The sequence below is a fragment of the Balaenoptera physalus genome (genome assembly GCF_965194825.1).
Source record: "Balaenoptera physalus genome assembly, chromosome: 13".
Taxonomy (NCBI): Eukaryota; Metazoa; Chordata; class Mammalia; order Artiodactyla; family Balaenopteridae; genus Balaenoptera; species Balaenoptera physalus.
The window spans coordinates 6,550,253-6,575,650 of NC_138892.1; the positions used below are offsets into that span (position 1 = coordinate 6,550,253).

At 53.7% G+C, this 25,398-nt stretch overlaps 1 protein-coding gene and 2 long non-coding RNA genes across 7 annotated transcripts in view; 1 reads left to right on the forward strand and 2 right to left on the reverse strand.

Annotated features, from left to right (window-relative positions):
- Positions 1–25,398, reverse strand: part of LOC309641080 — a 349,060-nt gene that overhangs the window by 155,606 nt on the left and 168,056 nt on the right. The gene's annotated exons all lie outside the window — the stretch shown is intronic.
- Positions 1–25,398, reverse strand: part of LOC309641093 — a 299,958-nt gene that overhangs the window by 122,574 nt on the left and 151,986 nt on the right. The window lies entirely within an intron of this gene.
- PACSIN2 (protein kinase C and casein kinase substrate in neurons 2) overlaps positions 1–25,398 on the forward strand; it is a 135,690-nt gene that overhangs the window by 102,902 nt on the left and 7,390 nt on the right. For all 5 annotated transcript variants that reach the window (XM_082420629.1, XM_082420632.1, XM_082420630.1 and 2 more), the window contains 6 exons: positions 9,375–9,531; positions 11,533–11,768; positions 13,961–14,116; positions 18,071–18,246; positions 20,306–20,426; positions 24,118–24,239. In XM_082420629.1, coding sequence (XP_082276755.1) covers positions 9,375–9,531; positions 11,533–11,768; positions 13,961–14,116; positions 18,071–18,246; positions 20,306–20,426; positions 24,118–24,239 — 968 coding nt within the window. The remainder of the gene's footprint in view (positions 1–9,374; positions 9,532–11,532; positions 11,769–13,960; positions 14,117–18,070; positions 18,247–20,305; positions 20,427–24,117; positions 24,240–25,398) is intronic.

Below are 25,398 nucleotides of genomic sequence, written 5' to 3' on the forward strand. Positions count from 1 at the left end.
TGTTCTAGATGCCAGGTAGCGAGCCGCTCAGCTCTGGCCTTGAGAGACTCGAACACTCAAGATGTTTTGCTGTCAAGCTTATTCTCTGAAGATAGATTTTTTTTTTTCTCTCTTGATTTCAGTGATGTCAAAGTAACTTGTGTAAGCCCTGTAGGAGAAAACGTTTTCTATTTCTACTCAGTAACAAATAGGAATGCATGATTTTAGAACTGGAGAAGTCCTGAGCGCTCAGTTAGCCTGTGGTGGCCTGGCTGCACTGGGACACCTTTATGCAATGTGTGGGTGCGTACGGTGGGCCTGGTGCTGAGGGGCCCAGGCACGGAGATGGGGCGGAGGCGCTCGAGTCCTGGGGCGGAGGGTTTCCTTTTTTAACAGGAGTCAGGAGGGTTCAACCAGGGACCTGGGGGCGGGGCGGGGCGGGGCGGAAGCCGCAAGCTGGGGAGCGGGTGGACATGGTGGAAGCGGGGTGCTCCCTGGAGGAGGTGCTGTTCATTCCCACGTTTCCAATCTGATGATCTCCACACTAGGTCTTTTGGCTTTTTACCCCGGGGGTTCACCGATTTCAGAAATCTCTCTAACCATCCCTGCCTCCTTTCACTGTTAGAGTTTCTGCCAAAAGCGGCTTGGTCTTCAGCGAGCCCTTACTTAACAGAGCCGGAACTTATCTCACCGTCAGGGTTGGCGGCAGCCCTTAGAGCGAGGAGGTGCCACTCATGCAGCACCTACTGGAGCATGAGGGGGAATAAGAGGGGCAGCGACCTGGCCACCAGGCAGCCGTGTGCTCAGGCTGCTTCCCGGACGCTTGGCTGAAGCATGAGCGTGTGCACGTACACTCATGCCGGGGAGACTGGGCGCTCCAGGGCAGGGTCTTCGGGGCGGTGGCTCACAGGTGGGGCATGTGCTGTGCTCAGGAACAAGTCCCCAGGCGTCGCTGGGCCTTTATCCTGACATCTGAGCAACGTGTGCCGAGAGGGCAGAGCACGGTGAGCCTGGCTGACCAGTGTTGAGGAGGAGTTCAGGTCTAAAATAACTGTTTAAACACATCCTTCCTCTGTACGTTACTATGTGTTCTGCTTTGAGTTAGATCTGAGAACTGGAATTTCTCACTTTCCATTTCATCCATTTTTCAGCTTGTCATTTTGAACATTTAGATTAAAGATTGATAATGCAGTTATTTTTAACATTGTTGAAGTTTGGGATTTGTGCTTTAAAACTCTCAAACAGCAAGGGTGATGAGCCACAATTTCTTCACCCTCCTACTTGATGAATACAAATTCCAGGAATAGCGGGTAGGGCTGGTAAGTGTTGGGAGTGAGATCTGAAAACCAGGAGTTGGGACTGAGTGAGGCCCGGGGCAGTGACAGGACTAGTTTGGGTCAGCACACAGGTCAGGCTCAAGGTGGCTGGAAACTGAGGCTGTAAATAAACGACAGCAGCAGCAGGCCGGCAAGGAGCCTGATGTCTAACCCTCTTGGGGCCCTGCCAGGTAAACTGCATTACCCTGTTTCAAGCATGGGGAGCCCGGTGAGGTCAGGTTCAGGGGAGCACTGAGGTGAGGAGATCCTAGACCTTCTGCTCCAGTGCAGGACGAATTGGGAGCCCGATGGTGGGTGAGCTGGAAGGTAGGTTGGAGAACTGGAAGTGGAATCCTGTAGAAACGAGGACTGCCAGAGCCCAGTTTGAGAGCAAGGCACAGAGTTCATGGTTCTCCAAGGATACGCCTTACTCCTTGGTCCTTTCAAGCGCATCACAGATTTTACAACCTTAAGATCGATTGTGACCCCTTGTTTGGAAAGGGAGGTTCAGAGTAGGGGTTGGGATGGATTGAAGAAGGGTGCCTGAGACGGGAGGCCCTGCTGGTGTGTATGGATATGGCCTCTGCTGTGCACTCCGCAGGGAGTGCGGGTGGGGAAGTAGTGGCACTGAAAGGCCCAGTCCTGGAGCCCTCTCGGCCTGCGTGGACATGGCGGGACGTGGAGGTAAACTGACTGGGAATTGGAATTTGACTGAAAGCCGTGCAGGTGCAATGAAGGAACTGCGAGGCTCTCCTGCTGGTTTGTGCTTGGCAGAAGTGTTAGTTAGTTGCTCACTTGTCATCTGTGGAGTTAATATCTGATAATGTGCTGAGAGGTGATCCTTTTTAGCTTTTGTGGGGAGAGCTCAAGGGACTCACTGGATTAAGAACTCAATAAATAAAGGATCGTGACTTATTTCATTGTCTGTGCCTCTAGCTGGGCACTCAGCAACTTCTCAGTCCCCTCCTGTCTACATGGAATGGAATCTCTGCTCCCAGCATCATTCAGGCATTGAGAAGATATTACAGGGTGCCCTCTGTGTGCCTGGCATGGTGGATGGAGAAGAATAAAGGCACAGTCCTTGCCCTCAAAACCCATATGTTACCACATTTTGCATGTGACAGCAGACATCGTGGCAAAAGTAACAGGGAGGGATGAGCTGCTGGGGAGGGGGGACCTGCACAGAGGGGGTGGCATCGCATATAGCTCATGCTCTGTGGGCCTCAACATGCTGCCTCAAGCCTTCAGAAAGTGGCCTTGCCCCAGAGGTCCCTTGGCTCTTACCTCAAACATCGTTTCCTCCAGGCAGCCCCGATCTCCTGGAGTGTTCCTTCCAGGACTTGTCACCGTCTGTAACTGTTACTTGACCGAAGTCCCACAAAGGTAGGGATGATGACAGTTCGTTCACCATTGCATCCCTAGCCCCTTGCATAGTCCTTGGCGCACAGTAGGTGTTCACCCCGTATTTGTGAGTGGCAAGAGGGTGTTGCCAGACCCTCAAAAACAGAGTTCTGAGTGCTTCGGGAGGTAGCCAGCCAGCTACCTGGAATTATGAAGGTCCCTTGGAGGTCACCTATTCCTGTCCCCTCTCTTCATTTTGTGTTTGGAGGGACAAGATGAAGAAATGGCCAGGTCTTGTCAAGTGATGGCTGCCCCAGGCTAAGAGCACGTCTGACTGGGAAAAAACCCACCCTATGCTGTGAACTTACCAGTGCGTACGTCCTCACAAAATCCACCGTACAGCTGAAGGCATAGAAATGCAGGCAGAGGGGCTTCCCTGGTGGCGCAGCGGTTGAGAATCTGCCTGCCAATGCAGGGGACACGGGTTCGAGCCCTGGTCTGGGAAGATCCCACATGCCACGGAGCAACTGGGCCCGTGAGCCACAATTACTGAGCCTGCGCGTCTGGAGCCTGTGCTCCGCAACAAGAGAGGCCGCGATAGTGAGAGGCCCGCGCACCGCAATGAAGAGTGGCCCCCACTCGCCGCAACTAGAGAAAGCCCTCACACAGAAACGAAGACCCAACACAGCCAAAAATAAATAAATAAATAAAATTAAGAAGTGTTGTAAGAAAGGTTTAATTAAAAAAAAAAAAAAAAAAAAAGAAATGCAGGCAGAGAGACCTGGTCATTTCTTTCAGGGCAGGGCCAGCTCTTTGCTGCCCCCCTCGTGAGAGGGGGTAGAGAGAAGGCGGCCTCATCAGAGAGGGCCAGGGGCTGATGGCCACCTCTTCAGGCTTGTCTTTCATCCTTATCTTTCAGGCTGATGGAGAAGCTCCTGGAGCCTCTGGGCATACTGCAGCAGCTTCGGACAGAATGTTGGTCTCTGACTCTGTGCACATGCCTGGAGGGGCACCACCAGCCGCTTTTCCTTCTTGTCCGGTCAGCTCGGCACAGCTGGCTCACTCTCGGACCTGCCTCTCCAGGGTGTAGAGGGAGCAGCTCTGGGGCTTGGGAGTTCAGAGTCACAGGTTAAAGAGCATGAGCATTCTGAGAGTAAAGTCAAGGTCATCTCTGTCAAGCGGTCTTAGTAGTGTACAGGTTTGGGGGTCCCGGCATGAGCCTCACCGGCACAAAGAGGAGTCGGGGGGTTCAGGAGTGGGGCTCATATACTGCCTCACAGTCCTGAACTCTGTGGCCTTTCCTGGAACCTGCAGGGCTGGTTGGAAACATACACATCACCTGATATGGACCCGTTAAGTCTTCATTCTACATGCTCTCTGTTCTCAGCCTGAGGAAGGTTCTAGAAGGTGGGGTCTGCCTCCTTTTGGCTGCATGATTATGGGTGACTTTGCCTCTTCAAACCTGTTTCCTATTCTGTAAAATCCTCCTGCCTGGGATCATCACAGGATTAAATGAGGTTGCATGTAGAGCTGTGAGCACGCTGCCTGGCAAAGTGTAGGTGTGCTCTATTATGATGCTGCCACTGATGGAGAAACTCTGTGTGTGGCGGCTGTTACCAAGTGGTTTGCAGTCCAGCTAGGGCAGGGAGGCTAACATGCACAGTTGTGACCCATGTGGAACAAGCTACGACTGCGGGGCATGGGGGCAGTGTTTGGAAGGGCCCTCGTGACCCCCAGGTGGACCAGCCAGCAGGACCCCATGGTGGGGAATTGGTGTCGCCTGTCTGCTAGTGCAGGCGATCCAGGCCCGCCCTCTTGGTGGTCCGGCAGGGATGGCGGGCGGTGTCAGGGCAGCCTCTGTGGGGAAGACCAGCTGAGCCTTAGCAGAGAGCTGAAACTGGGGCAGGTAGGAGGGGACTCGTTCAGCACCACCTCCTTCTCCATTTCTTTCCGTGCTTTTGGCACCTAATCTCTCCCCCTTTCTAATATTATGGCTTTTGTGAACGTGTGTTCTTGTAAACTTTGTACCCTTGCTTCATGTGCAGCTATTTTTAATTCACATCAAGGCATCCTGTGCCCTGCCGTTCTGTTTCTTTTTCTCCTCTCTGCACTGTGTGTGAGGTCTGTTCCATTGCGGTGTCTACACAGTCCTGCACTTCCTTCTTGCTGCCACACTGGGGTGCCCCCCACATTCACCCATGCATTCCCCAAGGAGGAGACCCCTACGTGCCCTGTGACCCGAGCCAACATATCTATGGGGATAAAACTCTGGAGCCATGTGGCTGGGTCCTCTGAAGTTACCACTTCATACCTTTGCCCGTCTTCCCCGGGGGCCTCTCTTTCATGTTGATATGTAGGATTTCCTGGGATATTCCAGATTTTAGTCCCTTGTCAATTTAGACAATTTAGACAGATTAGTAGACAGTATTTGAATCTGTTAACTTTGTCCTTGTTATTGGTTTCTGAACAGAAATCCATAATTTTTGAAGTAATAAAATTTATTTACACACACACACACACACACACACACACGGATGTGTGTGTACGTAACCTTATGGCTTTTACTTTTGAAATTTTGTTTAAGGAATCCTGCCCTGCCCTAAGTCACAAAGATATTTGCCTACATTTTCTTCGAGTCGCTTTATGGTTTTACCTTTCACATTTTTATTGAGTGCCTGACAAGACCCAGTGAGTGGAAGGCAGTCGAGAAAGAACAGTGAAGAAAGACAAAGGTGCATACTTTTGCGGCACCATCGGAAGGTGCGTGGGCTTGGTGTCCTGTGTGCTGCGGGCTCTGGTCTGCCCAGGCCCGGGACGGCGGGCAGTGAGGCCGTCTGGGGGCGGCATGGGCAGAGGGGCTGGCGGGGGGAGGGCAGGGCGGTCCGGGCCGCAGGCCTCGGAGCACCCTCTGTGTTGTGCATCAAGTCAGAGTGAGACAGCCAGAAGCTCGCTGGGGTTCCTGGGGGCATCCAGAGTCCACAGGGATTCTCGGTGATGTTGAGATGAGCCACTGGAGGGAAGAGGCTCGTGCCTCAGGGCCAAGGCAGCACGGGGTGGGAGAGCGTGAGCTTTGGGGTGTCCCTGCCGGTTCCCTTCTCACCTGGGCCACTGGTTTCACCCTGGGACTTTGGTTGTAATCACGCAATTTGTCTGCGAGATGGGCTCGCTGGTCACCGACCAAAGAGAAGGGTAAAAGGAATAACATGGAAGATGTACGTGAGGTGACCCCATAGGTTCTCTGACCTGAGCCCGCAGTTCACAGAGGTAATGGTAACTGAGCTGGCACGGGGGCCCAGCACTGGCACTGGGGGCCAACAGGTGGGAGGAGCTGCACGTCCGCATTCGCACTCCCTCTCATCCACCTGGGATCCCAGGGGTCCCACTGACCTGCGGAAATCCTCCAGCTTTCCTGTTGCCTTTGGCCACTGTGTTCCACAGAATGGAGTTGGCCAAGGTAAGTAGGCTGTAAAGTCGGAGAAGCAAACATTCTCCAGCGTCCTTGTGAAAGGCAGTTCCAGACTGTTTACACCCAGAGGATAAATGAGGAACTGGTGCGACCTGTTTGAACAGTCCTTCCCAGCACCCCTGTAATTATAAACCTGCTGGTTTTTAGGCAGAGCCCACTGTCTCTGCTCTGATTCCTGATTACGCAGTTTCTGCCAGGGGATGTCTGCAACTCCAGCCCCAGACTCGTCTTAGCTGACTGAAACCAAGGCTTGTGTGACGCTGGATTCTCAGGGCCTGGGGCAGAGGAAAGCCAGAGGAATGATGAGATCCAGACTCACAGGCAGCTGGGAGGACGGCGGGCAGCAAGGGGCCTCTGGGCCCAGGTGAAGGGCACTGAGGGTAGAAAAGGGTAGAGCGACTCAGATTCCCGGGAGGACGGCAGGACTGGTCGGGCTCCTGGTGAGCCCAAGGCAGGCCTTTTGGTGATTGGGTGGAGGGAGGCGGGAGACTGGTTTCTGGAGGACTCTGGAAAGGAGGAGGACTCCGCTCTCTCCACCTGATAGGTCCAGCCTGCAGGAACCACCCCCCCGGCATTTAAACCTAAAACGCATGCTTCCAGGAGCAACCTTCGTATTCCTTGCTGCTTTTCAGATTTCAAGAGCTGTCATTTAAATATGAACATTATCTGTTTGTCGTGAGGTGGATGGACCTAGAGTCCGTCATACAGAGTGAAGTAAGTCAGAAAGAGAAAAATAAATACCGTATGCTAACACATATATATATGGAATCTAAAAAAAAAAAAATGGTTCTGAAGAACCTAGAGGCAGGGCAGGAATAAAGATGCAGACATAGAGAATGGACTTGAGGACACGGGGAAGGGGAAGGGTAAGCTGGGACGAAGTGAGAGAGTGGCACTGACATATGGATACTACCAAATGTAAAATAGATAGCTAGTAGGAAGCAGCCGCATAGCACAGGGAGATCAGCTCGGTGCTTTGTGACCACCTAGAGGGGTGGGATAGGGAGGGTGGAAGGGAGACGCAAGAGGGAGGGGATATGGGGATATATGTATATGTATAGCTGATTCACTTTGTTATAAAGCAGAAACTAACACACCATTGTAAAGCAATTATACTCCAATAAAGATGTTAAATAAATAAATAAAACAAATACATAAATAAGAACAGTATCTATGGTATGTGTTGATGGGCTGTACCAATGTGTACCTTGTTAAGAAATATCCTTTTCTTTTCCCTAAATCTTTTTACAAGGGTTTTGAAAATCAGAGAGGCGGGCAGGTTTCTGGAGAGCCAACATATTTTAATATTGATTGCCAATTTGAATATTGTTGGTAACAGTGGGATGAAAACCAGATCTACATCGTGGTTTCCTGTCGGCTGTCAAGTCTGTATTGAGCTGTGATTATCTTAGCTCTTCTTGCCACCAGCTCAGCAATACTGAGTTGTGTTTTGTTGGTTATTTTTTTCATCCTGCTGTAAATTTCAAAATGACAGCAAGGCCCTATTTTAAGGGAAGTGAACATGTGATGTCACTTCTAATTGGTTGTGAAATGCTTGCTTTCTCCTTCCTAAAAAGGGGCCGCTGAAGGATGGAGTTGAAAACTCCGGTTCGCCTTCTGTGTTTTGGTGAGCTGCTGACCTGCTCTCCTTGCTGGGGATAGCAGCCAGGCCACGCCTGGGCGGGAGGGGTCTGTGGAGGAAACGATGACTGATGGTGGGGCCTGAGAGCTGTTTGCGCACTTCAGCAAGACTGCTGGGAATCATAGCAGACCTCTGGAGAAGCCCGCCCAGACCACCTGCCTGCCAGGGATCCTCGCTGCTCCCCAGCGTTCTGGTTCCCACGGGAGTGGGTCATCTCAGCCTGTTCAGAGCTCTGTCCTCAGGGACAGCCCTTCCTGGGGGGAGCACAGTCCCCTTTCCTCCCGATGCCCATCTCCATGTGTTCTGTCTCTTTGCAAGGTCTTCCTGCCACTCCAGTGTAGCCTCTTCTTCACCTGGCTAACTCAGCACAAGATGGGAGGGACTCAGGCAGTTTGAACTGTTCATAAGTCAGAGTTAAACAGGCTACGTGGCAGAGAGAGGACTGTGACCTTTTCTGTAGAAGTGGGAACTAGTCCTCCATATTCTCCAGGAGCTTCCAGACTGACTCTAAATGGAGATGAAATATGAGAGTGATTAGCCAGGCAGAGACATTTAGAAACGGAAAAACTGACAAAAAGGTGACTACAGTTTTTGGAGACAGTTGGGAGGAAAGGGTTGAAAATACAGTTGATCATTTTTCTGTCATATTTCCTCCAAGTGCTCCAGTATCAGCTACCTGGTATCCTTTCTAATCAGCAGGTCAATGAATGGAACATATGGAACACTTTGATTTTTCACTCCAAATTAGCCGCTAATATTTTCTCAATGACTCTTTTATTATTTATAATATAGATAAGCTAACTCTCCTGTCATATGTGAGATAAAGTAATCAAGCCTCACCTTGGCTCTCGTCAAAGCAGATAAGAGTGTGAGCTTTGCCATCGAGACTCCTACCTGGAACCATTTGAAAACCTGCTTTCAGCTGCAGCCCAGCCTCTAGGACTGCGACTGTGGGATCTTAGAAAACAGTGTAACTTCCCTGAGCCTTGGTTTCCTCATCTTAAGATGGGGACAGTTATTCCTACTCATTAGGGCAGTGGCAATGTTGGGGGTGTAGAACACCTACTGTGGTGCCTGGCATGTGCTCAGAAAGTGGGAAATAGTGTTTGTTGCTCTAATTGGGAAGTAATAGTAATCTAGCATGGGATGACATCTCAGCAGTCGGCACCTGAAAACCTGCTTATTCCAGTAATGCTCAAAAGGCCTTTAGCCAAGAGTCTATAATGTTAATTATAAAATCATTTTAATCTGAGTTACTAAAAAATTATTTTTCTGTTTTTGTTGTTTTTCATCTTTCTAGTTAGACATTACCCACTCTGGGAAGCTGCGTGAGATGCCCTCCGGGTGCCCTCAGCCCCTCGCTTCCCTCCATCAGAGCCCTTCCCACTCTGGCCTGTCTCCCTCCCTGACCCACGGGTCAGAGCATGGACGCCGGCCGCATGGACATTGAGAAGCTCCGAATCACTGTTTTGCGTGTTTCTGCTAGTGATAAAAACGGGGAGCTGGTCATCTAGCAACGCAGGGTGCCTTTGAAACAGGAGGGGGGCATGAGCACCCGAGAGCCGGGCTGGCGTGGAAGCCGTTTCTGCAGCCGCGGCCCCAGGCCTCACAGCGTGGCTCTGTTTCCTAGGTCGGGAACTACAAGCGGACCGTGAAGCGGATCGAGGATGGCCACCGCCTGTGCAGCGACCTCATGAACTGCCTGCACGAGCGGGCGCGCATCGAGAAGGCGTACGCGCAGCAGCTCACCGAGTGGGCCCGGCGCTGGAGGCAGCTTGTGGACAAGGGTAGGGAGGCCACCGCTCGGGGCGTCTCAGCCCCAGGCACCCAGGGCAAATCGTCGACCCTTTCTGAGCCAGTTTCCTCTCTTGGAAGATCGGGGCAGGAGTTTGTCTCACAGTTTCGGGGGGCTGTGATTCGTCACCCGGCAGCATAGGCTGCATGAGCTTTCCTCCCCTTTCCTGGGGACACAGGACTCCTGTCCTCGGACAGCATCCAAGACTCCTGTGGCAGTCCTTGTTGTCCAGAGGACGTGCTGCGCTTGCCGAGTTAACAAAGAACGGCTCCTTTGGGGCCCAGACTTGAGTAGCCTCCTATCTGGTCAAAGGCCTTGCTGCTCAGCACCGTGGTGTCTGACACTCCGGCTGTTTATTTGTAAGCCTGGCCAAGTAGCAAGTCAGATAAGCCTAGATGGCGACATCGGGCAGGCTTTCTAATATTGAATTTTAACAGGAATAACTACAGGTGTCGTATGATGCAGGTTTTGCCTCCCCTCCCTCCCTAGCAAAAACTCAGAAGATTCTAGAGCTTAGTGACAATGCTGCTGTGGATACGGACTGTGCTCAGAACGCACTTCCCAGCAGTAGAGGGGGAGCTCGATTGATTACAGGACGTCCTGGGACAGAAGTGGGTTAGCGGGGCTTTCTCAGGGTATGTTTTGGGGCAGACTCTTCTACCGTGACTGACTGTCCTCAGGGGAGCCGACCAGGGGAAACCAGGCTAGGGCGAGGGGCCCCCCGGCGACTTCAGTTGGGTCTAGAGCAGCTGCCCGTCTTTCACCTGTTGCTGAAACGGGTTTTCTGTGGAGCTTAGCACAGTGCCATGGTACAGAGTGGGTGCCAGGGAGTGGGGCAGCCGCGCTTGGGTGAGGGGTGACTGGGGATGAGCCAGCCCCCTCAGGAAGCGGTAGCTGTTGTTATTTTATTTCCACCTGCCTGAATCCCCTCTCTTAGGATCCAGCTGTCAGCGCCGCCCGTTCTGTTTATTCAGAACCTGAGGTTCATAAAGCACTCTTGCCCGCTCACTTTGTGGATCCTGCCACAAGACCTAGGCAGGACAGGGAGCTGCTCGTTTTGTAGACATGAGGGGTTAGAGGTTCAGAGGGGCTAATGTTCTACGTTTATTCATGCATGCACGCGCACACTCACACACACACGCACACACTCACCCACCCACACACCACGCCTCTCTGTGTCATTACCCGGCTCCAACAGTCATTGACGCCCGGGAGCGCCTTGAGGGCAGGCGCTGGGTCTTCCTATTTCCATCCTCAGCTTCTGTCATAGCCCGTCTCTCCCTCCATCACCTCACGCCACACCCTCAACAAAATGACGGGCCAGATTAGGAGTTTTCTTCCTGAGAACAGTGAGTGGGGTGACCCAGGCAACCCCACACTGCTATCTAGAGAATTCTGTCTGGGCCAGAGTAGATTCCTGTCTCCTCCTCTCCTTCCCCAGGACAGAGCTTCCATTCTGCTGAGGAGACAGTCCTTCATTCGACAAGCAGTTCTCAGGGTCCTGCTCTGCATGGAATGAATGGGCCTTGGGAGAACTTGTGGTCCAGTGGAGCGGGAGCCAGGGGGCCAGCAGGAGCCCACGCGGGTGGGCTCAGAGTGGCCTGGCAGAGAGGTCAGCTCATTTCAGAAGGCCCTCCTTCTCTAGCCAACCTTAAGCAAGTCAAAACTTCCAAGATGAAGAAACTTGAGTTTTTCAAGAGCTCAGTGACTTTACAGAAAGGAAATGTGTGTAATCCCCCAGTTTCCCTAACAAAAGAACAGATCCAGCTTCAGTTCCTTATTCTTTTCTTCATCCCAGGAACTGAAAAAGGAACGGCACTGAGAGAAAAATATCTGAAACAACCAAAAGGAAACCTCCCCGCCGGGCAGCCAGACTGCCGGCCTAAAACCCCATCCCAACAGCTGAGGGAGGTTAATAGAGGAAATCCCCTCCCCCAGGGCCTGTCTGGGCCCCGCAGTGCCGAGTAACCCACCCGCTTCTCTCCTGTGCCAGGGCCTCAGTACGGGACGGTGGAGAAGGCCTGGGTGGCCGTCATGTCCGAGGCAGAGAAGGTGAGCGAGCTGCACCTGGAGGTGAAGGCCTCGCTGATGAATGAGGACTTCGAGAAGATCAAGAACTGGCAGAAGGAGGCCTTTCACAAGCAAATGATGGGAGGCTTTAAGGAGACCAAAGAAGCCGAAGATGGCTTTCGGAAGGCACAGAAGCCCTGGGCCAAGAAGCTGAAAGAGGTGCATCCCTCCTGCAGGCCCCTGCCTGGCCCCTGCAGCCTGCTTCTCGCTGGCCAGGCCTCCCACCTGCAGCGCCCCCTCCTGCACTCCCAGGGGTTCCTGCCTCAGCTTTAGGCACAGAATGCTGCAGTTGGTAGACAAAGGCCCGCGCTCAGGCCCGGAGCCTGTGGTGCCTAACGTTTACCCATTTTCAAGACGCTGAGTGCTTTATGTGCCTCCTTTACATAATCCTTATCAACCCATTTCCCAGTCTTGGAAACAGGATGAAAACCACACACAGGGCGTAGAACTCAAAACCCAAACTCTCTCTCTCTCTCTTTTTTTTTTTTTTCCCAATAACTCCATGTCATGAACCTTCTGGTCTATCAAGAATATTAAATTGATGCAAACTATTACATTTAGAATGGATAAACACCAAGGTCCTACTGTATAGCAGAGGGAACTATATCCAATCTCCTGGGGTAAACCATAATGGAAAAGAATATTAAAAAAATAACGTATATCTGTGTAAAACTGAGTCACTTTGCTGTACAGCAGAGATTGGAATGACATTGTAAATCAACTATACTTCAAAAAAAAAAGTTAAAAAAAAAATTAAATCCACAGTTGCCAAAGGTTATCTGAGGTTAAACTATTGCAGAATAGTGCTTCTTAAATTTAAGCAACTTGCTAAAACCCAGATTCCCAGGCCCCACCTCCAGATATAATGATTCAGTAGGTCCGAAGTGGGGCCTATGGGACTTCCCTGGTGGTCCAGTGGTTAGGACTCCGTGCTTACATTGACGAGGACCTGGGTTTGATCCCAGGTCGGGGAACTAAGATCACACATGCCACGTGGCACTGCCAAAAACAAAAACAAAAACAAAAAGAAGCGGGGCCTATTAATGCTCAGTTCTAATAATCTCCCAAGTGATGCCACGCCCACTGGTCTAAGGACTACATTTTGAATAGCACAGTTTTAGAAGAGCTCTTGGTAGCACTCAGGAGCTAGTAATTAATATCCTAGATGGAAAACCCCAGCTCTTAACCACTAACAATGCCTCCCCCAACCCTGGGAAATTGTCTATTACAGAGACTTAAAAGTCCATTTGGACTAGTAAAAAGGATAATTTTAAATTGTTCTTTCTCTTGTATGGGTTTTTCTCTCAAATTTGCAATGATACTGATACTCATTTTTGTAAAAGTAGCAAATGGAAACCATTGAGTCTCACCCAGCCTTGGCTTGCTGGAGGCTGTCATACCTACCCCCCAGCCTTCAGCACGTGAGGACCTACAGCCTGGTCCGCCCGGGCTCGGGGTGGACACGCCACTTCCTTCCAACCCCACTCCCGCCACTGGCTTTTCTCAGGAGCTGCACCGCCTTCCTCCTTCTCAGAATCACCCAGAACAGACCTCTGTCTTCAGGTTGTAACAACAGGCTTTCCTTCTGTGCTCTGTGCCTTGGCTTTTGCCACGTCTCCTTTCCCTTCCTTCTTGTCTCTGCTTCCATTTGTAATGACACTATCCCCCTCATGAGGCAGTGGTTACAAACTCATCTTTCTTCTCTAGAATGAAATCTGTGACTTTGGCTCAAGTAAGAAGTGTCTATTAAATTACATATATACACACACATACACACACATCCATATCTATATATACACGTGTGTGTGTGTGGAATGTGCCCATAACCCTGCCTCCCAACATTACTCTCCTCTTGCGTTAGGTTTCCAGCTGCCTGGCGGCTCTTGCCTCAGATCCACACCTCCGTCACATTCTTGCTCCATGTTGTGTGCGTGGTTTTCTCTAACCGTTCCATGGACCGCTCTACCAGCCCAGACCCACCCACTGCACCTGCCTCTCCTCCCTGCTTTATTCTCCTCCTTGGCATTTGCCACCTTCTAATTTACTGTGTACTTGAACTGTTTCTTGGGGTTGCCTCTCCCAGCTAGACGGTAAGCTCCATGAGAGCCCAGGTTTTTGACTGGCACTGTACGCCTGCTGCCTACATGTTTCCTGACAGCAAAGCAGGCGCTCCGCCAGCAGTGGGTGAATGAACTCCTTTGTTTTACTTGTTGTAATTATACTGAACATACAGCTTTGTACCTGCTCTTTCCTCTCCTCTTGAGAGCGCAAGCACTTCCCACAGTCTGTGTAACCTCTAGCGAGGATTTTGAACTTTAAACGTGGTGTTCAGGAACTCATTCTCCCTGTAGGTAGAAGCAGCAAAGAAAGCCTACCACGCAGCGTGCAAAGAGGAGAAGCTGGCAATATCACGAGAAACCAACAGCAAAGCGGATCCATCCCTCAACCCTGAACAGCTTAAGAAATTGCAAGACAAAGTAGAAAAAAGCAAGCAAGATGTTCTTAAGGTAAATCGTGCACTTCTCTTTACATATTGAGAGCACACGCCTCACCCGTTCATGTGTCTGGCACGCAGTGTACCTTCGTCGCTGCTTGGTCGGATGCTCGGACAGACGGCTGCGTCAATGAAACACATTCCTGCCCTCAGGGTCACGCCTCACCTTACCACAGCCATTAGTGCCCGCCTCAGGACCAGGGCAGAACCGAGTTCTGGTTAGGCAGGGGCCACGGGTGACTCCTGTGCGCGGGGGCCAGGGCAGTGGGGCAGCGGGAGGGAAGAGCTTGTGCAGGACACGAGTTGTGGATGTCAACAGCGGGGAGCTGATGGGCGAGCTGGTTCGGAGGGTTATGAGGACCAGACGGCCGGCGCCCTTGCAACGCAGGCAAAGTGAGGCGCTTGGGGCGTTGTGGCAGGGAGCCACCGGGAGAAGGTTCGAGAGCCTGGGAGGGGCGGGCCGACGTGAGCAAGGCTCTGGGCCTGTACCCTTGGCTCCCAGCTTGGCCCCCAGCCCCACCCTCCTCCTTTGCTCTGTTCTAAGGGCTGGGCGGCCGGAGGCTGCCCGTGTCAAGGGCCTGCCCTGCTGCAGTGTTCACGGAAGAGAGTCCCAGCCTGGATTTGGAGAAAAAGATGACGTTAGAGAGGAGGTGCGCTTCAGGAATAGGTCGTGACCCCGAAAGGGGAAGCAGGAGCCCCGAGCTGATGTGTTACGACCTGCCCACCTTTTCGGGCCTCAGATGAGCATCGCTGAGCCCCAGGGAATTAGGTGGTGTCATCTCTGTTTTGTGACGTAGGAAACGGAGGAACCTCGGAGAGGTTCAGTCAGGTGCCACCCAGTGATGTGAGCGTGGGAGAGGCCGTGCCCTCTCCAGTGCTCCTCGCATAGCAAGGAGGGTGGGAGAGGGGAGTTCGTTGCTCAGAGCGAGTGTCAGAATCCCTCGGGGAGAATCCCTCCACGCCCGCGCCTGTCTCTAAGACTGGGCCTGAGCCAGGAATCTGGGGTTGTGGAGCAGCCTGGGGGCCTCCTCCGTGGGATCAGGTGAGGAACCTGGGACCACCTGCTGAATGTGGGGGGCACCTGGACTCAAGGAACACAGGCTCGGGGGACTCTCGGGGCTGCCTTCATCAGGTACACAGGGAATCGGGTGCCCAGGAAAGTGCCTAGAGGAGAGATGAGGCATCTCCATACCCAGGTGTGTGTGTGTGAAAGAGAGAGTGGTGCGTGCCTTTCATGTTTTACAACCACCCAGCACAGACTCCGCCAAACTGATACGCTGGCACAACAAACCCAGGGCCTGAGGTCAGACGTAAGGCACGTGTCAGGATGACCAGGGCGCTTTGTAGAGGGTTCCCTCCCTGCCCCTGTGGTCTGGCCGGTGACCTCGGGGCACGATGGTCCTTGTAGGCGGAGAGCTGGCCCGGAGAGGAGGGCAGCTCACTCCCGCTGCCCTTCTCAGCAGTTTCTAAGAACCAGCACCAACCGGCTGCACACGTCCTCTGTGTTGCGTGTGGGCCAGGCAGCGCCTGCATCTCGCAGCGCCGTCGGGGGGGCCTCTCACCTTCCGTGCTGAGCATCGCAGTACACACTGGGGGAGGGGGGGGGGCTGCCTCTCATTTCACCCCGTGAGTATTTATTGGGAACTTTCTCTGTGCTAGCAGTTCCCCGAATGGCGATGACCAATGACCGTGCTCTCTACCTGGCCTGTGCTGGGACGGGGCTGCTCGTGAGCACAGGCCGGGTGAAGCCCCCCCGCCACCACCAGGGGTCCTGGGAGGTTACCGAATGGTGAAGGAGCCCAAGAAGTGGTTGCTCTGTGTCACTCTGATGGCACCACTATAGTGTTTGAACCCACAGCTGCTTGTCTCTGGGCGTCTGAGCTCGAGCTGCTGCGAGGGGCCTCGCACGTATAGGCACGGGCAGTTGATGATGAATAACCAGAGCAGCTGTGGAGCCCTGCTCCCGCTGGGGATGCCCAAACTCTGGCAGGGATGACCTTCTTCTGGGGTCACAGAGGACCCAAGCCCAGCCAAGGCAGGAGGCTTAGAAGAGAACAAGGAACCAAAGATAGCAGGCGAGGGGTGAGGGGCAGAGGTGGGGGCTCCGGGGGTGGGCAGGCCTGCTCTCTGGAGGTTGGGGAAGGCTTCAAGAAGAGGGTCTCTTTGGAGCATAAAGGGGAGTCTTCCAGGGCATGAGTCAGAGAAAGTCGTCTGGGAGAGGAGCAGGGGAGGTGGCGAGTGGACTTGGATCCCAAATGGGGGCAGAGAAGCTGCTCTAGAGGCGGCAGGGGCCGGGCCCTGAGGCCAGGGCTTGGTCTTAAAAGCACGGGGTCCCGCAAAAGCTCAGGGAGGGTTCATTCCTTCCTCAGAAGGCCCCACGCTGTCGTCAGGAACAGAAAAGCAAAGTTCCTAGGTGACCAGCCCACCCATCCGCGATCAACCCCCATTTTTCAGGGTCTTGATAGTGGAAAAGACTTGTGATAAATGAGCGGCCCCAGCCCTGCCATCCCTAACTTTACCCTCGGAGGCTACCATCACTTTGATGGTCCCACCAACTATCAAAACCATGTTGGGGTAGGGGGACTTCCCTCGTGGTCCAGTGGCTAAGACTCTGCGCTCCCAATACAGGGGGCCCGGGTTTAATCCCTGGTCAGCGAACTAGATCCCACAGGCCGCAACTAAAGATCCCGCATTCTGCAACTAAAAGATCCCCCATGCCGCAACTAAAAAGATCCCGCATGCCACAACTAAAAAAAGATCCCACATGCCACAGCTAAAAAGATCCCGCATGCCACAACAAAGATCCCATGGGCCGCAATTAAGACCTGATGTGGCCAAATAAATAAATAAATATTAAAAACAAAAAACAAACAAAAAAACGATGTGGGGTGCAGGGAAGACTGCATGGGTTTACTGACCCCGGGCACATCCCTGCGAGGTAAACGTGCTAACTTTAGCCGTGGCTCTTAGGCTAAAGACATGACACACTGTCCCTAGACACCCTTGAGAATAGGGCATACCTATACTCATATTTTCTTTCTGGTAAAACCCCTTCTTGAGGACAGTCTGGGGAGGAACAGCCGTGTTGGGGATGTCTTGGGCTGGAGGAAAGGGGACGAGGACCCTTCTGAACGCCTTGGTGCTGCTTGGTGTCCTTGTCTGTCACCTCATTTGAGTATCCGGATACTGTGAAGTAGAAGTACTCCGTTTTCTGAGAAGGAAAGCGAAGCTCCCAGAAAACGAGCGGCACAGGCTTTGGCCACGGGTCTGTCTGGCGCTCGGAGCCCTGTGATCTCGCCTTTAAGGTAACTGTCGAGCCACTGCTGCTGTGGGCAAGATCCGAGGCTCAGCCCTTCCCCGTGGGAGAGAGGACACGGGCAAGTGACGTGGGGCTCGAGGCCACGCACACTGGGCTCCAAGTGACCGCCTCTTCCCCAGTGGCTACCTGTTTCGGTCTTACACCAGCTGAGAGCCCTGGCAGATGCCAGGAGTGTGATTTGCATTTCAGAAGTGGAGGGGCTGGGACTTGAACTTGGAATTCTATCAGACTCTGGAGCTTGTGCTCTTTGGGTTTTGGAATCTGGGGCGGCTGGGGGACGGAGCAGCTTTCCCCAAGGGTGACATTGGTGGTGGGGAGAGCATCCAAGATGAGCCGGGGGGGCCTGGCGTGTGGAGTGCGGAGGGCTGTCTCACGGCCGGATTGGGTGGCTGCCCCGTCAGGAGCAGAGGTGGGGCGTGAGTCCTCTGGGCAGGAGCTTGCGGGGCAAAGGCGATAGATCGGGTGCTTCTTGGACGCGGGGTCGCCTGAGGAGGAGTCTAGATGCCGATGGATTCAGAAGTGGCGGAGGGGGACAAGGGCCGGGCGAGGGACAGGGCAGTGCAGAGCCGGGCTCGCTCGCTCTCGGTCAGAGGGAAGCGGGCTGAGTGGAAGTTAGTCTTCAACTCGTGTGCCTGCACTTTCTCGTAGACCAAAGAGAAGTACGAGAAGTCCCTGAAGGAGCTGGGCCAGGGCACGCCGCAGTACATGGAGGGCATGGAGCAGGTGTTTGAGCAGTGCCAGCAGTTTGAGGAGAAGCGCCTGCGCTTCTTCCGGGAAGTTCTGCTGGAAGTTCAGAAGCACCTAGACCTGTCGAACGTGGCCAGGTAAGTGTCCCTTAGCTGAAAAGCACATCCCGGGGAAGTCAGCGGAAAGTTGCTTTGGAATAAAGATCGGTTGCTGCTCTCCAGCCTTGGGGTGGCAGTGCTTGTCAGAAGGTCTTAAGTTCCCCTGCCCAGGGAGGGCCCTTTGGCCGAGGCTGCCTGCGGCCATGCAGTGTCCTGCTGCCTGGGACGGCTGCTCGCTGGCCTGAGTCGGATAGCCGCCTGCCACTCTCTGCCAGCTCTGGGTGCAGTCCTCTGCGTCTGGGCAGGAAGGGAGGGCCGCGGCTCGGACCCGCCACAGTTGCACATTTGAAATCAACCCGGGAGCGAGTCGAGCAGTTCCGGGGCTGGCACACCCTGCCCCCGGGATGGCCTTTCTTTGAGGACCTTTACGAGGTCCTTTCAATCCAGAGCAACTGGCTGCCAGCTTGTTCCTTGACTTCCAGTGGTTCTGGGCCGCGGGCAGCACAGACCCTCAGAGACTCGGTTCTGAACGGAGACGCCGAGGCTGTGATATTCCTTCCGTACTTTCCTTGTCTTTGGTCCCATGACACCTTCGTCGGGGCAGAGGCCCGTGCTAACCCTGGACGTAGACTTCTGTCATCCACATAGCAGAGCCATTTAGAAATGACTCACAAGTTAAAGCTTGTCGTGAATAGGAAATTACATTCCTTTTGTCTCCTTCTAATAGGAAAAACATCAAAAGCAACAATTATTGTTCAGCTCCTCTGGCAACAACTAATGGGTCCTTATGAGTGTCTATGAAGGAGGGGCAGTATTCCCCATCTTGCTGATGAGGGAGCAGGCTGGCGTGGTTAAGGGACTTGCCCAAGGCTGCACCGCCGGCTGGCGCAGGGCTGGGGCTGCCAGGCTCTTCTGCGGGTGGAGTAACTCCCATCGTGCGAGGGCGTGTCCTCGGTTGATGTGCCTTGCTTCCCTTAGTCCTCCAAGCCACCCTGGGGAGGAGATGGTGTAGTAGTGTTCTAGGGCTGCCATAATGAAATACCAAAACCTGGGCAGCCTAGAACAACAGAAATTTCTTCTCTTGCGCTTCTGAAATCAAGGTGTCAGCGGGGCCTCACTCCCTCTGACGGCTCTGCTCTAGGGGAGGACTCTTCCTTGCCTCTTCCAGCTTTTGGTGTTTGGGGTCAATCCTTGGCCTTCCTTGACTTGTAGATGAGACGCATCACTCCAGTCACATGGCCGTCTTCTGTGTCTTCACGTTGTCTTCCCTCTGTCTCTGTACCCAAATTTCCCCCTTTTTATAAAAAGGTGGTTTTTTAATTTACAGATGACCTCTGTAAAGATCCTATTTCCCAATAAGGCCCCATTCCGTGGTACTGGGGCCTAGGACTCCAACATGATCTTTTTTGGAAGACACAGTTCACCCCATAACAGGTGGCATTATGCACACTCAGTGAAGGAAGACACTGAGGCCAGGCCCAGAGAGGGTAACTGACTTGCTAGCCGTACAGACTAGAAGTGAAAACACCAGGACCCGCGCTGGTCACACTCCTGTCTGACACGGTCAGCTTCCTAGGGAGGCGAGCTGCTCTGAGCGGTCACGCAGAAGCAGGAGTCCCCCCCAGGTGGCTCGTGGGGTCTGCAGCCACCACAGCACTGGCCAATCTTTGTTTACTGTTTTTGCACAGCTGAGTGTAAACCTTCCTGCTTTTTTGAAGGGATGAGGGGGAGCTTTCTGACACTCAATTCTGGACCTGGTTGAATGGGACCACACAGATTGGTGGCCCATGTAGCCCAGATGCCAGCACCTTTTGTATTATCTGACACAGAGCAAAGCCAGGTTGTTGCCACCTGGTTTGATTTGTCAGAAGCTGAAGCTGTGGCTTCCACGCCATGGTTGTTGTTTGCCCCATTCTGTGTGCATCACGGCCAGATGACCGTCCAGCTGAGCCAGGGCAGGGGTCTGGTCTGCCCTGTGAAGTCGACTCTCGTGCGGCTGCAGACCATAGCGCCAGCTCTGGGCAGGCCCTGGGCGAGGCTGAGGGCTGGCCTTCCCTTCCTTCGAAAAGAGTCACGCTTCTCTCTCTCTCTGATTTAGCTACAAAAACATTTACCAAGACCTGGAGCAGAGCATCAAAGCTGCCGACGCGGTGGAGGACCTGAGGTGGTTCAGAGCCAACCACGGGCCAGGCATGTCCATGAACTGGCCACAGTTTGAGGTGAGAGGAGGCTCTGCCTGTGACCTGTTGGCCTGGGAGGGGCCTAGGCCCACAGGGTCGAGTCATACACGGTTCTTTCTCCATCCAACTCAGAGCTGGCCTGTGCCCTGTTTATGTGGCAGCCTTTACACGTGGCTACCCTAGACACCAAGTGGATGTTTAATGTTCCGGGGGGCTTCAGGATCACCAAAGGGCCTTCTGAATCCCTGGTGAAGATGCAGCTATGTTCTTTGTAATTGACAACTTTGACGGTCACTTGTTGAGCATCTGGCATTCCCTTCGTGGTGAGTCCCAGGAGTTGCAGGAGTCACAGTTCCCTGCTCAGCCCTGCGGGATGGCCAGGGAAGGAGTGGCCACAGTGCATTCCAGGCCTGGTGGGCCAAGAGCACTGGCTCAGCAGCCTCTGGTCCAGGACGAGAGGGGAGCATGGTCTCAGTGTGTAGCTGTTCTCACCCTTCACATGAGGGCTTTTCCTTATCTTCTTATATAAATTCAACCAGCTTTGGTGTAGGATTAACTTTCTTCTTTTCCCATTTTCATGGGTCCAAGCTGTCCAGTTTCTTTACATGCAAAATTCGAGGGCCTGGGGATCTCAAGACTCTTCCAGCCCTAGAATTGGGTCCCCAGGCCCCACCTGGCCTCCTGCTGATAGCAGAGAAGGCAGCGGCCACGAGTCCCACCGCCCTGTTCTCTGAGGGAAAGGATTCTCCCCACCTCGTGGCGAAGCAGGGGCTGGGAAGGGCCCCACAGGGCCATGGTTGCTGCTTCCCCCGGGGAGGATGCTGGAGGCAGCCCCCCTGCCTTGGGCTCCAACCACCTGGCCCCGCTGACTCGGTAGCGGCTGGAGCCCAGGCTGCACTCAGATCCTGCCTCAGCACTTACTAGCTGTGGGATGCTGAGCAAGTAAGTCATCTGCCCTTTTCTGTGACTCAGTTTTCCCATGTGTAAAACGGGGATGACAACAGCCCCGATCTTCTTGGTGGCTGGCGGTTCAGTGACCTGGTCCGTACTGGGTATTGCCCCTGGGCCCACCACACAGAAGCTTGTTTGGCCCCGTCCTAGCCTATAGTTTTTTCAGTCCGCATCCCTGTGCCTCTGTTTCCTGGAGTTTCTCAAGAAAGCTCCTCCAGATGAAAGTGTGGGTCCCTGCAGCTGAGCATTCCCCCTGCACTGCCTTTAGGACACCTGCTCCCAACAGGGACCAAGAGCAGAGGCCCGGGGCCTTCCCAGGTGGAAGTGGACCTAGAGGAGACAGCACAGCCCGGCCTCTCCTCCCCCTGGTGATGGCACACGGGCAAGAAGCGAGTTGGTGATGGGACTTGTGCACACACCTGGATTCTCCTCTGTGGGGGAGTGTTTGCTGCTCTCAGGAGAGGCTCAGGAAACCCCCTGTGACATGCATCCCCTCCAGCCCCCAGGTCCTTTAGGGTTGTTCGTCCCTACCCAGAGAACAGAATGGTCTGGAAAGGAAGACTTGACAGGCAGTCTTGCTGGGGTGGGTGTCCTGGCCAGAGCCCATGGTGGCCCTTCTCTCTGTGGGTCCCACGGGCCGGGAACCCATGCCTGCATGTGGTGCATGCTTGCAGCTCTTACAGGACCATGCTTCCTTTCTCTAATGAAATTATTTGTTTTTATTTTCCATGCCACAAGGATGAAGTAAGTTCCTATTTTATGGCTAACTTATTGAATTCCAAACCTCTTGCAGTGTGTGTTCAGCCCAGGTGGGTCTGTGTGTGGCGTCCGCAGCCTGCTTCTAACAGCGTGTGCTGGTTAAAGAACCGTGGCCACAGTGTAGCCCAGGCTGTTTTGTTGTCCAAGTTAATAGCGGACCCTTCCCTTCAGAGTTGGCCTGGTGTTGATCACATCGGCCCTTGGAAGCCACCCCATCAGGACGGATTTATATTTCAAAAGGTCCTGTTTGCAGGGCAGAAAAAGAGACACAGACGTAGAGAACAGACGTATGGACACCAAGGGGGGAGACTGGCGGGGGGGCGGTGGTTGTGGTGGAATGAACTGGGAGATTGGGATTGACATACATACACTAATATGTGTAAAAGGGATGACTAGTAAGAACCTGCTGTGTAGGGCTTCCCTGGTGGCGCAGTGGTTGAGAATCTGCCTGCTAATGCAGGGGACACGGGTTCGAGCCCTGGTCTGGGAAGATCCCACATGCCGCGGAGCAACTAGGCCCGTGAGCCACAACTACTGAGCCTGCGCGTCTGGAGCCTGTGCTCCACAACAAGAGAGGCCACGATAGTGAGAGGCCCGCGCACCGCGATGAAGAGTGGCCCCTGCTTGCCGCAACTAGAGAAAGCCCTCGCACAGAAATGAAGACCCAACACAGCCATAAATAAATAGATAGATAGATAGATAGCTGAGATTCCATTCAAATTTCTTCAGTTGTCCTAATAATGTAATTAGGGCAAAAGGATACAGTTCAGACTCATGTGTTGCATTCAGCTGTCATGTCTCTTTAAAATTAAAAAAAAGAACCTGCTGTGTAAAAAATAAGTAAAATTCAAAAATTCAAGAAAAATTTTTAAAAAAGGTCACTATGGGGATTCTGAGTGCCAGTTGAGTTCTCAGCTTATTTCAGTTAAGAAAATAATTAACAAATAAATAGGTGACCTAAGTTTGGGGTTGAGGGCCCAGGTCTGCCACCAACTCTGCGTGGGCAAGTCACTTTTCTTTCTGGGTGTTGGTTTCCTCATCTGACAAATTGGCAGGTTAGACTTGAATGTTTCTAAGGTGGCTTCTAGCCTTGAAATTCCATAACTACACATGAGCAAAGCTCATGACTCAAAGCAAAGCTCCAAGTCACCCCAAATATTAATTCAGATAAAGTTGTTTGATAATGGGTGGAAATGGGGCAGGGGGAAGAGTTCATTAAATGTGTACACACACGTGCTTTTCTCCCAGTGTTTTCAGTGCAGTTGATAAAAGCCTGTTCACATGCTGGAAAAATAGTGAACCTCTGGGGAGATAAACACTGCTTTGCTTTGTTAGCTAGCCCCCAGCACGCTGCTCAGATGGGGGAGGATGTTCCTGGGCAGGGGAGGGCACTGCTCCTTGGAGACTTGAGTGGCCGGGTTGCCCCTGCAGTGATGCGGGAGCTCCCCTGGGCCCCTGATTTTGTTTGCACCCAGGGCCCATTTCCCGCACTGCAGGCTTGCTCAGGCCCCCACGCCCAGCTCTCCTGCCCTACTGACAGTTCAGGGCATGGATGGGAGAGTCTTCAGCACTGAATGCCAAGCCCCTCGGAGGGTGGGCTCTGTCTCCTTTGGAAGCGCGAGGAAACCTGGCGAGGCCTCTGGCTGCTGCTGCGGGCCTGAGGGTCCAGAGGCTGAGTGCCACAGGGACAGGGGTAGGACGGGGAGGCTCCCTGGGACTGGAATGCAGGATCCCTGAGTGTCGGCTCCAGTCTTCTTATCATCCATCCGTCCCTGCAGGCTGGGCCTGGTGCTGACCTCCAGGCCCCCTGAGGAGTCCACACTTTGCACAGTGAGGAGGGGTCAGTGGTGGGTGTCATGAGCCCGGGGTCTGCTGGGAAACAAGGGAGAGCAGAGGCAGCAAGGCTAGACGTCACTAAGTGTGCGGGGCAGGCCACTGGCTCGCTGGCCGGTGTTTTAGACTGATGTGGCCTCAAACAAATGAACTTCCTGACTTCTCTCCCTCGGTGCCCGTTGCTCAGGAGTGGTCTGCAGACCTGAACCGAACTCTCAGCCGGAGGGAGAAGAAGAAGACTGCTGATGGTGTGACCCTGACGGGCATCAACCAGACCGGCGACCAGGCTCTGCAGAGCAAGCCTAGCAGGTGGGCACTGGGGCAGCCTCAATCCCTGGAAAGGTCCCCTTGGTCCTCTGCACGGGCTGGGACGCCCCCACCTGGGACACCGGGAGACTCCCCGATGGGGCTTCGCAGGGAACCCCAGGGCCATCTTTCCAGACACTCCCTGGCTGCCCGCGCTCTGCTGGGCAGTGGCCCAAGGTCATCTCTGGGGAGAATCATCAGTCCCCCTGGTGCCAGAGCTGCAGAAAGATCCAGAGGGGGAGCCTTTGCCACAAACGTGCTTTGGTCCCCAAATGAGGGGAAGAACTGATGTTAGGTGCTGGTCATTATGTGTCCCCAGTGGTGCACACGGGCAGGTGGAGGTCACTGTCGGTGGGGTCCTTCAGGCGGGTTCAGGTGCCCTGGCCAGGTTTGTACTTACTTCCCCATGCCGTATGCAGGTGCCTGATTCGGGGGTGGGGCATTGTCAAGTGCCCCCTTTTTCAAATTACCTCTTTGCTGAGAGCACTGGTTATTTCTGACCTCATTGTTTGCTAAAACTGAGTTTGGATCAAAGAGGTGGCACTGAGGTCCTTTAGAACCTCCTGGAAAGCGTGTGCCAGATGAGGCCACAGAGTTCCCAGCAGATAAATCTTGCTGTCCTCTGCAGAGCTGAGGCTGCCCTGCAGGCCCCGGGCCCAGAGGCCTCCACGGCATGCTGGGTGATAACACACCTCAGGCTCGTGGCTTTCTGGGAAGGGTCAGCACAGGTTCCACAGGCCTTTCTGTAGCCCTGGGCAGTGAAGCCCCCACCCAGGCTCCCTGGGCTGACATGGCCACTTGTCATTCAGCTGCTGTGCCATCGTCTGGGCAGGTGGGCCTGGTTAAGTGACTGCAGCAGTGAGCACCGTGCCAGGGGTCAGGCCAGCACCTGTGTGACTAGGGGCGGGGTGGGGCGGCCTAGGCTGGCCAGGGCTGCTGCACAAATTCAGCTGCCCAGCACCAACCCCCTCTCAGGTCAGCTGGAGAAAGGTGCCGAGGAGGGAGGAGGGCCTGGTGGTCTCAGACATGTGGCCCGGATGTAGGCAGCAGGCAGGCGTAGGCCCAGTGCCTCTTGCCTGGCCTGAAACCAGTGAGGCAGTTGCCGGCCACTTGGGGTCACTCTGGTGGCATTTGAAGCATTTCCTTGCCTACCCTCCCCTGT